General features: G+C 38.0%; 1 protein-coding gene across 4 annotated transcripts in view; it reads left to right on the forward strand.

Moving 5' to 3' along the window:
* Window positions 1-12,343, forward strand: part of RAB3GAP2 (RAB3 GTPase activating non-catalytic protein subunit 2) — a 42,404-nt gene that overhangs the window by 18,301 nt on the left and 11,760 nt on the right. For 3 of the 4 annotated variants that reach the window (XM_005523317.3, XM_005523316.3, XM_088053368.1), the window contains 14 exons: window positions 903-1,001; window positions 1,805-1,953; window positions 2,909-2,988; window positions 3,098-3,187; window positions 3,649-3,788; window positions 3,951-4,167; window positions 4,461-4,604; window positions 4,874-4,956; window positions 5,272-5,336; window positions 5,703-5,793; window positions 7,576-7,703; window positions 8,402-8,615; window positions 10,887-10,984; window positions 11,546-11,651. In XM_005523317.3, coding sequence (XP_005523374.1) covers window positions 903-1,001; window positions 1,805-1,953; window positions 2,909-2,988; window positions 3,098-3,187; window positions 3,649-3,788; window positions 3,951-4,167; window positions 4,461-4,604; window positions 4,874-4,956; window positions 5,272-5,336; window positions 5,703-5,793; window positions 7,576-7,703; window positions 8,402-8,615; window positions 10,887-10,984; window positions 11,546-11,651 — 1,704 coding nt within the window. The remainder of the gene's footprint in view (window positions 1-902; window positions 1,002-1,804; window positions 1,954-2,908; window positions 2,989-3,097; window positions 3,188-3,648; window positions 3,789-3,950; window positions 4,168-4,460; window positions 4,605-4,873; window positions 4,957-5,271; window positions 5,337-5,702; window positions 5,794-7,575; window positions 7,704-8,401; window positions 8,616-10,886; window positions 10,985-11,545; window positions 11,652-12,343) is intronic. The other variant, XM_014252943.2, reaches the window with a different exon arrangement.

Genomic DNA, 12,343 nt, shown 5'->3' on the forward strand with positions numbered 1-12,343 from the left:
GCCTCTCTTCCCCATCCCGCTAGTAGTGAGTGAGTGAGCTGCTGTGTGGTGGTCAGCTGCCCTCTGGCATTAAGCCACTGCGTACTGCTAAGATGATTCTTAGCATGTCACAGACAGTGGAATGTTCTTCTTCCCAATAAAGACTATGGGAAGTGGTAGTGCTGTGATGATAGCAGAAGTGATCACTGCTTTTTCTGTTCATATCTAAAAGCTTTTCATACCTTGTTTGATTGTGCAGACTTTGATCCTGTTCTTTAGTACAGTGCCTGTTCATACTCTAATTTGGGAACAAGCTCAGTTTCCAGGGGGTAGAGGAGAATTATGACAGTACTGTGTGATAGATGGCACAAGGATGGTATTGAGAAGGACTCAAAGCTTGTTGCAATATCTGCAGCTGGAGTGCTGTATCTTCCTTCATTCTTGATTCTCTGTATTTGGGGTAATATATATTTTAAAAGTGTCACTCACTGGTTTAGTCTTACCACTGTTCTTACCTCCCACTGTTATATATCTAGTGATTGTGATGACTTTGCAAGCACTTGGGTGGAAAAGTTTCCACTTAAACATGCCCAAAACACAGAAATCAATTGTAGTAGCTTTTTAAAACTGTACAGAATATTATACTATACTAGCTAGTGAATACACTATCTACAAGTACAAAATGTATTTATGATGGAATATCATGTGCAGTTCTATTCAGTTAATTTTAAAAAAAAATTCTTAATTTGATGATGGTAGATATTTCAAAAGGCCATTTTAACATGTTTTAACGCATGTTAACTAAAAACTAGGGTATTTTGTGGCTTCAGGTTGCATCAGGTGATTTTTTTCTTTCTCTGTTATGCTATTCCTTTGTCTTTGACTCAGTAGAAATTTTTTTGTGCTTTATCAACTTTTGTCAGCTGCAGCATCTGGCAATGAGAACGTTCAGCCTCCACCATTAGCTTATAAGAAATGGGGTTTGCAAGATGTGGATACGATTGTTGATCATGCTAGTATTGGTAAGCATTTCTGTTTAATTTCAAATATTTAAGAAAATGAAATTAATGTTTCTGTGCAGTTAAATTCTGGTTGAGAGGACTTACTGATACTGGTTGGATAGAATAAATAGTGAGAGAAGGCTGTCATAGTGAATGATCTCACTAAGCACTATCAAAATTATATTTTACTTCCTTATCTAGTCTGATTGACTCTTCGCTCTTGCAGCTGTAACTGTCTTGTTCTTTGTTGCTTGGTAAGAAACAGCTGAGAGAGACCAGATCAGATGCAATTATTTCCATTTCTGTCAGGTGAAAGAACTGTCTGGCAGGCAGGTTAAGACTGGCGTGGGTCTTTCCTGAATCTAGCACATAAGGAAAATTAAATTTGAAATGGTTCCTTTCCGAAAAGGGCAAATTGACTCATTGGTTTTCAAAGACTTTTACCCATTAGAAATTTGCAGAAGCCTCAGATCTTGTCTGAGAGGCATATCTGAGGGACAGTCCACCCTTTCTACAAAAGCAGCTAGGAGGTCAGAAGGCTGTTATCAAGGCAGGTGAAGTGAGTTTGGTACATGTATTTTTGCTGCTGGACTCTGCTGAATTTTTTTTCTTGTGAGCAAACAGGTGTGCTTTATAATTAACCCAAGCGCATTAGGTTATTTCTGCTGTGTTGTTTGGCATTTCTGTGGTTAAAGCTGTTCCTTTTTCCTTTCCCCTGAATGCTGGCTACCCAGGCAAGAAGGCAGGAATATGTTTACGCTTTTAGAGTAATTGCATGCCTCTGTTCTGAATGTGTAAGACATTCACTTTAATGTTTTTGTTAGGCATCATGACACTGTGTCCTTTTGATCAAATGAAGACTGCCTCCAATATAGGAGGATATAATGCAGCCATAAAAAACAGTCCACCTGCCATGTCCCAGTATGTTACTGTTGGAGCCAATCCTTTCACTGGATTCTTTTTTGCCCTGGAGGTATGTACTACAAAGCTGACTTGCTGAAACTTTGCAGAATTAACCATTCTTTTTTCTGTATGAGTATTTCTGAAGTATTCTTACGTTCATTTTCTGTTTACGTTTCCGCTTATTGATCTTCTGGAATTGGAATGACTTGGAGTGGATGTGATAGAAAATAAAATTTCTCATTAGCAGGAACCCATGCTAGACATTACTATCTTAAATTGAATGTGACAAGTATTTTTTTTTTAATTTTTGAATTTGTTAATTTATTATAGTAATTAATAATGTTTTTGAAAAATTATGTTGTTATTGTGTAAACATGCATCTTATGGATTTTTGGAGGTCTTTGGCCTTTGATTATGTACACCTGAGTACATTGTAGTGAGTTCTTGTAGGAGAAAACTGCAATTTTTTCTTAACTGTAGCATATTTACATCATCTGTTGTATGGGAGGAAAAGGATGTCAGTGTAGCTGCGTCAATACATTCAGACCCTACTTGTATGCTGTCTCCTTACCAGGATCGAAAGTTAATTGAAAATGCTAGAATTGGAATTTTGGTTTTTGTACTTGCTTTCTAATAGGTTTGTGAAAAAACTTCTTATGTTGGTATTTGCAAAGGTGCCAAAGCCACACACCAGGCAGCTCTCTGTGATACATCACACACAGGATTTTTTTAACTTCTGTTGTAGACAAACATACCAGTGCCTCACAGGAGGATTTTGAAATGGTAAAGGGATGTCAGAATGGCTTTTCTGGGGGCAGTGAATTAAAATTTTGCAGTCTTAAAGCTGTGCTTTCTGAGCTGAAAGTCCATAGGAAGTCTGAGAAACTATTCTGCAGTTGAGTTCAGTGTAAGAACTCTTTCTTGGCTTTCTAAAGGCTTTGTTCTTTCATTTTAGGGTGGTTCACAGCTGACTATTTCTTGACTTTCTAAACACTTTATTCCTGTATTTCATTCCTGTATTTCAGGGTAGTTCACAGCCCCTGTTGTCTCATGTTGCCTTAGCAGTTGCAAGCAAACTGACTTCAGCATTATTTAATGCTGCCAGGTAATAAAATTCTAAAAAAATCCTTTTTTTTTTTTTTTTAGTAGCTGCATAATATTTTGAATCTTTTTAGGACCATGTTGTAATTCTTGTTATGTTCTTCTGTTGCAAGTGGCTGGCTTGGCTGGAAGAGTAAACATGAAGAAGAACCTGTCCAAAAACAGAAACCGAAAGTGGAACCCGCAACCCCATTGGCAGTGAGGTAAGCTGGTTTTTTTCACTGTCAGTTGTTCCAGATGTCTGGTGTTTTTAATTATTTAAATGATTTTGAAAGGTGTATAATTGATGAACATGTGACTTTAAGCAGTAATGGCAGTTTGCAGGTCATTTGTTTTAAGCTTTGTTTCATTTCATTTTATCATTCTGGACAAATAATTATTCATCTTTCTCTTCCAGTGCATGGGTTCATTGTTACTGTACAGTCATTGCCTGACAGTCCATGACAAAGCAATCACATATCCTACTTCCTGAACTTTGCTTTTTCAGTAGGACCTAGGCAGAGCTATGATATATCTTGGTAGAAAGCACAAGAATGTTTTTCATGATTTGCTCTTAATTTTACCCATACCTTCTGTTACCTTAAAAAAGAAATCTTAGAAGAAAATCTAACTATTTCTGAGGAAAAGGATGTGTCTAATGGCTTTGCTTCATTATTTTTCGTAGGTTTGGACTTCCCGACTCCCGGCGCCATGGTGAAAGGATATGTCTTTCTCCATGTAACACTTTGGCAGCAGTAACAGATGAATTTGGAAGGGTTATTTTGCTGGATGTTACAAGAGGACTAGCAGTTCGCATGTGGAAAGGTATGGTAGTGATATTAGTATAGCAAGTAATATTCTTCAAAGCACTTTACAGGAGCCAGGAGTTGCACAATTTGAAACAAAGCTTAAGATTACAGCTTTACTAATGTGCTAATCCTGTATTAATTTCTGCACACTAATGACCTTCTGTCTTCTCTTACAAAGGATACCGTGATGCAGAAATTGGTTGGATACAGACTGTAGAGGACCTTCAGGAGAGGGAAACTGAGAAGATGGATTCTTCTCCTTTTGGAAATGCACAGGGTCCAAGCAGAGTAGCTCAGTTCCTCGTGATTTATGCTCCAAGAAGAGGCATTCTGGAAGTGTGGAGCACGCAGCAAGGACCTCGGGTTGGAGCCTTCAATGTGGGGAAATACTGCAGGTAAGAAACAGGTAGCAGGTAGGCATGGTGGCTGTGCTGCTGCAAAAAAGTGATATATGGCTATGCCAGGGCTAAAAGTGCTAGTGGTGCACTTCGTGTGCTGCCCAGTGTTTCCACTGAAAGCAGCTTGTTGTTCTGGAGGTAGGGATTTTATCATATTTCATCACTCTACAGTCTTTTCTGATAAAGGTGTTTAGCAGTTCTTAAACCTTAGCTTCATAAAACTTGTTGCCTTTTTATTTTGTGTGTGGACTGGGAAAATTCCTAATTTTGGCCATTTTTTAAAATTTCAGGTTGTTGTATCCTGGTTATAAAATAATGGGTCTAAACAACGTGACCAGTCAGGGGTGGCAGCCCCAGACTTATCAGATCTGCCTTCTTGATCCAGTCTCTGGAAGTGTAAAAACTGTCCATGTACCTTTCCATTTATCACTGAGGTAAGGACTTTCTCTGCTCTGTTTAAGTAAATTAATTTCATTATTGTTTTTAGAAACAGTTGGGAGACAGCAATTCTGGTATTCTTTTTCAAGCTGAGTAGTAGTACTCTATAATAGTATCATTGGTTTGTGTGGCTTAACATGATTTTCATTATTGGGATGTTACCTTAAAGTAGCATAACTAATTTTTAAAATTCAATTCTATTGAATCATTACTTTTAGTTTTGTATGAGTTTTCTTCACTCATACAATTTAAAATTTCCCTTCAGTGATAAAAAGAGTGAACGAGCAAAGGATATGCATCTGGTGAAGAAGTTAAATGCTTTACTCAAAGCCAAAACCTCAGATCCAGGTAGGTTCTCTTGTAAAATTTCTTAAGATTATGTTATCAAAGAGTTCTTGGATTATCTGTGCTGTAAGTATGCAACTACAAGTATGATTGTGGTGCATTCTAGCAGCTGTATGTGCTATGAGCTATGATCTTTCATTAGCTCAGGGTTTCTGTAATTTTGTTTCATTTTCCTGAAGCTTATTTTGGCAGCTTCTGCAGCAGTGTCTTCATCTTTAGCATGAACCCGTATGCGCCTTAACTGTGGTTCAGGTTGACTTGCTCTTAAGAAGGCATTTGAGAAATATGAATTCAAATTGTGATTGTCTTTGTTTGCAGATTTAATTGAAGCTGAAGCAAAGGAATTAATACTTGATATCAAATATCCTGCTACAAAAAAACAGGTGAACATTTAGAATATACTTCAATATTAGAAAAAGAGTACTGCATTATCAGAGTGCTAAATCCTTCAAAATAAGTTATTTTTTTCCTAGAACTACTTGAAGCAAATAATTGAGCTGTGTAGGGTTTCTGTGTGCTTTTTTTTTCTGGGTAGATTTTTATATATTGACTAGAATGAACTTGTGACTTCCCCAAGGTATTGTCTATGAATAATAAAAAGACCTTTCTGTAGGAGCAAATTATGTCACAAGTATATGTAAAGGTGAAATACAGATGAAAAATTGTGGTCACAGTTGCGCTATTGTTGGCTTAACTTGCTTGTTTTTACAATGAGATTAAATGAATTCTCTGGAATATCTGTTTAACAGGCTTTGGAAAGTATATTGACAAGTGAACGTGTGCCACTTTCATCTCTCACAAACATCACTCAGACGTTAATGGATGATTTAAAAAAACAGGGTAGGTGTATATTTATTTTGCAAATATAGAGAGGCATTTGCACTTCATCTGCATTGCAGACAACAGTAAGACTGTTGCAGAAATGTTCTGTTCCACAGGGAGACCAGGCCTGGTTTGCTTAGTTTCAGTGCTAGATATCACAGGATGTTGCTTTTCCGTGTCTTTATTTAATGCAGACTACGAATAGCTTGCTAATAAGTATGCTTGGCTAAGCTTTCTGTGTGCCTAGTAACTTGTGATTATATTTAAAACAAAACAAAACAAACTTAGCAACAACTGCTCTGGATACTTGTGTCCTATAAAAGCTTCCTTTAGAAAGAAGGTTCATAGGCTTTTGCCTGTAGATGTTTTAATTTATTCTCTCTCCAAAGGAGGAAGTGAGGATGTGGCATGATCTGTGAATTTTAATGTACTTGAAGCACAAAATCTGGGAATCTGAGCTGTGACCACATTGAGTATCTTTTTTTGGTAAACTTTGCTGAAATTTACCAAACACTTCATATTTTGGTAGAGATTTCAGAGCTTATGTCAGGAAATGCCATTGCCAATTCAAAATTTTGTTGCTGAGAATCAAAGAAATCCCTCCATTTCTATCAGTGTAAACTTTTTATGGTTTTCTTGAAGTACATAGAGGAGATTGAGACCTTCACACGTGCAGTTCTCTACCTAAATTCTCTACCTCATTCTAAATCAATAGTATTATCCATTTCTGTTAGAACTCCTAAAACATCCAGAGGAAAACAGAAACATGACTTTTAATTCTGAAGAGAAATTGACATAGTATATTTCTTAAGGTCTGTGTGTTTGTGCATTTTTCATCATTAATCTCTTGTCAAACATAACATTATTTCCCCCAGTCACAATGTACAGCAAAGCTGACCGATGTTCCAGCCTTCTAATTTTACAAGAGTAGTGTTATATTCCTCCTCTTCTGTCTAGTAGGTAAAAGATAATATGAAGCAGATCCTGGGCTCTGAGAGTGCTGTGGTTGTGAATTCAAGGTCAAGTGGTTCTGTGACAAGCTCTCTGTGTTTTTCTCTTTTTTTGGTGGGATTATAATAGCACTGTATCAAAAGTATTTAAGGGTTTGTAAGTGAGAATCACATTTAGAAGTAGCTTCAGGTGAAAATTATGTATTCAGAGGAATCTTTTGTATAAAAAGGTTGTTTTAGGATCTCTCAAAACAGCTTTCTTTAAAGACTAATAAGCTGGAGTAAAAGGGTTTTTTTGGATATGTTGGTGTTAGTGTCCTATATTGTTTGCTTTAATTGTTACCAGAATTTGAATATCAATAGGTAGGAAATTTCTGAGACTAAAATTGCAAAAATACAGAAGGCAGTGTCCTGCTGAGGTGAAATTTAATTCCTGTCAGTAGTTATCAAGCCGTCTTCAGATGAGAGGAATATGCTTAAAGTGTTGTTATAATGAATAAAATATTATAGCTTATTCTTGATGAAAGAAAATAGGAACTGTATTTCAATTTTTGACAGTCTTTGGTTTGGCCTTAAACCCAGAGAAGACAATAGATTTATCTTTGTTCAGTTCCATGTTGTCAACCTGCAGTTTTAAAACAAGCCTGATATGATAGCTTTCTTTAGTACCTATAGTACCTCTTGTAGAAATAATTCTTTTACATTTTATGCTGCTCTGAATTGAATGTAATCATTGCAAACAGCAGTGCATCAAAAAAACAGTTTCAGAAATCCTTCAGTTCTGTGTGTGTGTGTTTCACTATTCCAGGCTACGTAATTCAAGCTCAAAAGCAATTTTATTTCTCCTCAGAGCTGGAGTGTGTGGACGAAGGACTGCTGCAGTTCTGTACAAACAAGTTAAAACTGTTGCATCTTTATGAACTGGTTAGCAAACTAAATTCCCAGAGCATACAGAAAGAGCCTTCACCTTCAGATATGGTGAGTAAATTCAAAATCCAGTTGTCTTTTAAATTCAAGTGATGATTTAAGCATAAAAATATATTTTCAAAGCCTCAGCTAAAGTAAGTAGGTAAGGAATACCCATTTTTGTGGCCTGCAGCTTTTAATGAACTGATTGTTTATAATACCTTCCCTCCAGGCTCATACAAGTGTCTGGTAATTCATCTATGTAATAGATGTAATAGACACATAAAGTTGAGATACAAGTGAAAAGAAAGCCATAATCTCCTGTTTTCTATCCTTTATTCAAAATACATAGCATGTTCTTAACTTCAGTTTTAGAGGGATATTTTGGGAGCTGTAGAAGTTAAAAAATTTGATGCTTGCATAGCAGCATAATTTGGCTTACTTTTGCTATAATTTGTAAAGCTGCTTATATATTTACAAAACCCAACTGGTATTTTATAGGCTTGTTTACTTGATGGGCAATTGTTATGCAATGGGCAGAATCTAAAAATGGGAAATGCATCTGTTCTGATCCTTGAAAAGGAAGCTAGACAAGCTCTTCATTTGAACAATGTGAAAAACTGATTTGGAGATTATTTTGGCCCTTCTTAAAGACATTTTTAGTGTTCGAAATGGAATATTTTGACTTCTGACTTTTTAAATTTTTGCTGTTTTGGAAACAATCTGCTCATATAAGTCTTGTGAGATGAGAATTTTTTTTTGTTTTTAAGGACTTGGCTAAACTGCTTCGTCTTGAAGAAAGAGATTTTCATAGGCTTGAAATTTTACTGGAGAACTACAAGAATGAAAACACTCAAACTACCACTCAGTTGACTGATGAGAAGGATGACCTGTTGTCTGTGAAAATGTTCTTAGAATATCTGGAATATGAAAAGGATGTGATTACTGTAAAAAACTTGGAAGATGGAGAATATGTGGCTTTAGGTAAGAGCTGTTGAGCTCTGTCACATTACTCAGACTGGTTTTAATCTAAGATGGTATAAATTTTTTAGCCTTAATTTGAGGACCTTAGCAATCTGTCTTGCCTTGAAGTAGTATCTAACTGCTCCTTTTAGACTCCTACCTTTAGCTGGGGGACAAGTCTTTATACATGAATGAATATTTATACAAGTTAACTTCATCTGTGGATACAATTACCCTGAAGCCATGTAACCACTTCATCCATTTATTAACACCACTAAATTGGGCAGTGGTAACTGGATATGTGACAGAGCGGGTGTACCCTGCTGTTTCTTTCATGGTCGCAGCACCTTAAAGATTGAGTTAATGGCAGGACTGACAGCCTCAGAGGTGGGGGAGATGACCAGAGGCAGCACAAGGGTATTAGGGAAGGCTCCCTAATTTGTGGAGCTGAGGTTTGCAACAAGGTCCCTCTAAAATGTCCATTGATTTCATTTAGTCCATGGCTGTGGGCTCCATCTGTCATAGTAGTCCTCTAGGGCAGAAGTGTGTGTGTTGGATTGTTGCATGCTGAAACAAGTTCTGGTTCCATCATTGCTGTGCTTGTCATGTTATAGCATCACTGCACTTTGCCAGATTCATCAAAATTAAATTCTCATTATTTTGGGTAATTTTTATTGTAATACCACTGATATGGCATATAGCATGTGTAGTAGTGATGCCATACAATGTTATATAGCAGTTAACATACAATTCAAATCATTGGCTGTTCTCACCCAGAATCAAATCCCCTTGAGGTATACATCAGACTTCCCCAAGTGCATCCAGCTCCCTTAGCAAAAGCAGTTCCACAAATGGGCTTGCTTTTGCCTGAGGCAGGAATAACATAAACTGTTCCCTAGTGTATTTTTATCCTTTCTGTTGTTCAGTAGAGTTTTGATTGGGCAGGGGTAGTCTGGTTGGCAGATCCCATAGTGCTGAGCAACCAAGTGACCTTAGCTACCTCTGTATCCCAATGTTTCAATGTCCCAGCGCCCGCTGCATTCCATGTAGCCTTTAAAAGCCCATTGCATCTTTCAGTCTTTCCAAATGCTGGCTTCACCCTGTTTTGTGCCGTCTGGATCAGTCCACTTGCCTGGGTGACATGTAAATACGTTCCTTAAATGGATTCCTTCTCTTCACAGCTGGAAGGAGTTGCCTCTAGAGGCTGAGGGTTTGTGCCCGTTTTCCAATTCATTGACAACAGAATTGTCAATTCCCTCTTCTCTAGAAAGGGATCCCAGTTCTTTGGCTTCCTTACCCCCACATTTCAGGCTGCTGGCCCTGTTATCCCAACATAAGAGCAGCTGAATGACAGCATACTCACCTGGATTTTGGCTGAAATCTTCACAGATATCTCACAGCTTCCTCAAGGATAGGGATTATTTGGTTACTGCCTTGTTTACAAACTCTTCTTCCTTCCTGAGTAGTCACCACCTCATTCTACTGCTCTCATGCTGGCCTTGCTCTGGAGTAGCCTGCCTCATCCACCTCCTTCTTCTGTTCCTTCTTCTGCGTGAGCTGACTTTCACTTCCAGTATTTCTTGTGTAGAGTTGCCAGTGGTTCAGTGTCAGGGTGGTTCTGTAGCTCAGCCATAGTGCCAGTTGCTGGGCTTGGAGTAGCCACAGTGCCTGTCACTTCGGCATCAGATCCAGAGGCCTTCTCTTCCCTTTGACTGTACCGAGCAGAGCGATTGTAATTCGGCTGGAGAAGGGGCAGGTGGAGGAAGGCGTTTCCTTCTGGATGGGCCCTTCAAGCAGCAAAGGTGTAATTGCGAATCGTATCCACTGCACGGCGCCCAAGAGCCGGAGCTGGTGGCGGCGCTGAGATCGTGCCGTGAGCCAGCGTTACACGGGACGTGATAACCCGAACTAAACCCCCAGGGGCGATAGAGCACAACAGAAAATGTTTACAGCAATTTACACATCACTTAACACAGCTCTGGCAGCAAATCCGTCAGCTTTGTGACCACCAGCTATTAAAGTAATGTAGTGAATGCTTATGACAAATTTGTTTTAACATGCTGTGGCTAGATCTGTCATTATCTCAACCCTCTGTGCCCTTTGCTGGGCATCAGAAAAGACTGTGGTGGTTTAACCTGGCAGGCAGGTGAACACCAGGTGGTCCTGAATGAAACTTGTTCTTTTGTATTGCACTTGCTGGGACCTGATCAATAGATTGTGTTATGTCTAAGTGTAAGGAGAGGGATTGTGGTTTTAGATACCATTCATGATGTCAACTAATTCTTGCTTCAGGCAGCTTTTTCTTCTGGAAGTGTTTGTGTGGGGAGAGTTCCACAGAGGAAATGTGCCATGCATTGGAATCAGCAGGTTTTAGCCCACAAACCTTGTTGGTAAGATGTTTACTACATGCTTCAAAACTTTGATTTAGTATTTTGAAACCAAAATGTTGAATAGAAAATTTCTGCATGTTGACCTTTAGATTACTGCTGTATTCAGGCTGTATTCAAATACCCCTATATTCAGTTCTTTAGTTGCTCGCATTTGCACTTCCGAGTTCAGAGATATCAGAGAAAAAAGAAAATATTCTAGTAGAAAATGTGGGTGTTCTAGTGGGAATGTCTAGAACATTCATTAAGGAATACAAGTGTTGTAAAGTTTTCAACTATAATATTAATAACTCCTAATGTTTACCAAGGTGAGCCTTCAAAAGGGAATGTTTTCTGGAATATCTTCCTAATTAAATGTACTGATTGTATTATTTAATTTCAATATCTGTCATAGAGTGCTTGTGCTGTATATTTTTAACTCTCAATGTTAGTATAATGGTTCATGGATATAACATTTTTACTCTGTGACACAAAACTTGTTTGAGAAACATTGTTTGCATTAGCTGTGTTGAGATATTAGATTTTCATTTTGCTGCTTCAATTCCATATTGTCTTTTTTTACAGTCACTCCTTCTCAATTTATGGCTTTCCAAGGAAAAAGATATTCTAGACAAACCAGATTCTGTCAGTTGCCTTCATACTATGCTGTTACTTCTGAGCAAAATGAAAGGTGAGATGTGCATTTAAAATACTTGAAGGCAACTGTTGTTGTTATTAGAAATTTGCTGCTCTGACTAGAGTTATTATCACTTTGGGTTTTCCCCCCTCACAAATTATGCAGCAAAACTTAATGCTGCATGTTCATGGACTAACTAATCATGCCATGTTTTCACTCTCATTCTACACTAAATTGACACAACTCCTATTTGGCACCAGAACGTGTGTGTCTAGCTTGCTTTCCTCATGTTTTTTGAATGTATAGTCCAGTCTCTTTAATTTGCGCTGACTGGTTCTCAGACATCCTTTACTTTACTGTTACTTTAGCAGCATTTGTACCTTGAGTACTCCGTAAAGTCAGTTTGCCATAATTTAGGGTAGGTTGTACATATGTTGTACATATGAGTAAATGCTGATTATCCTACAGCTGCTATGGATAAATCTGTGCCAGGTTCCCATATTGTCTGCTTCACCATAGAGCAGCATTTTGAGCTTGAAACAGGAAGCATGAATAAACTACTGCTGCTGAGTAAATTAATGCTGCTGAGCAAAAGGCAGCCTGAAGGGAAATAGCTTGAGGGCATTGAATATGTGTGGCATCTTGAAATCAGAACTGAATCTGTCTGCATTGTAAAGTGTAACATCCCTTAGATCTTTCAAGGGTGCAGCAGGTTTGCTACCTAGTGATTCAGATCTGCTATCTGT

Source organism: Pseudopodoces humilis, chromosome 3 (genome assembly GCF_049639895.1).
Source record: "Pseudopodoces humilis isolate 2021_Gansu_Grassland_sample_001 chromosome 3, ASM4963989v1, whole genome shotgun sequence".
Lineage (NCBI taxonomy): Eukaryota > Metazoa > Chordata > Aves > Passeriformes > Paridae > Pseudopodoces > Pseudopodoces humilis.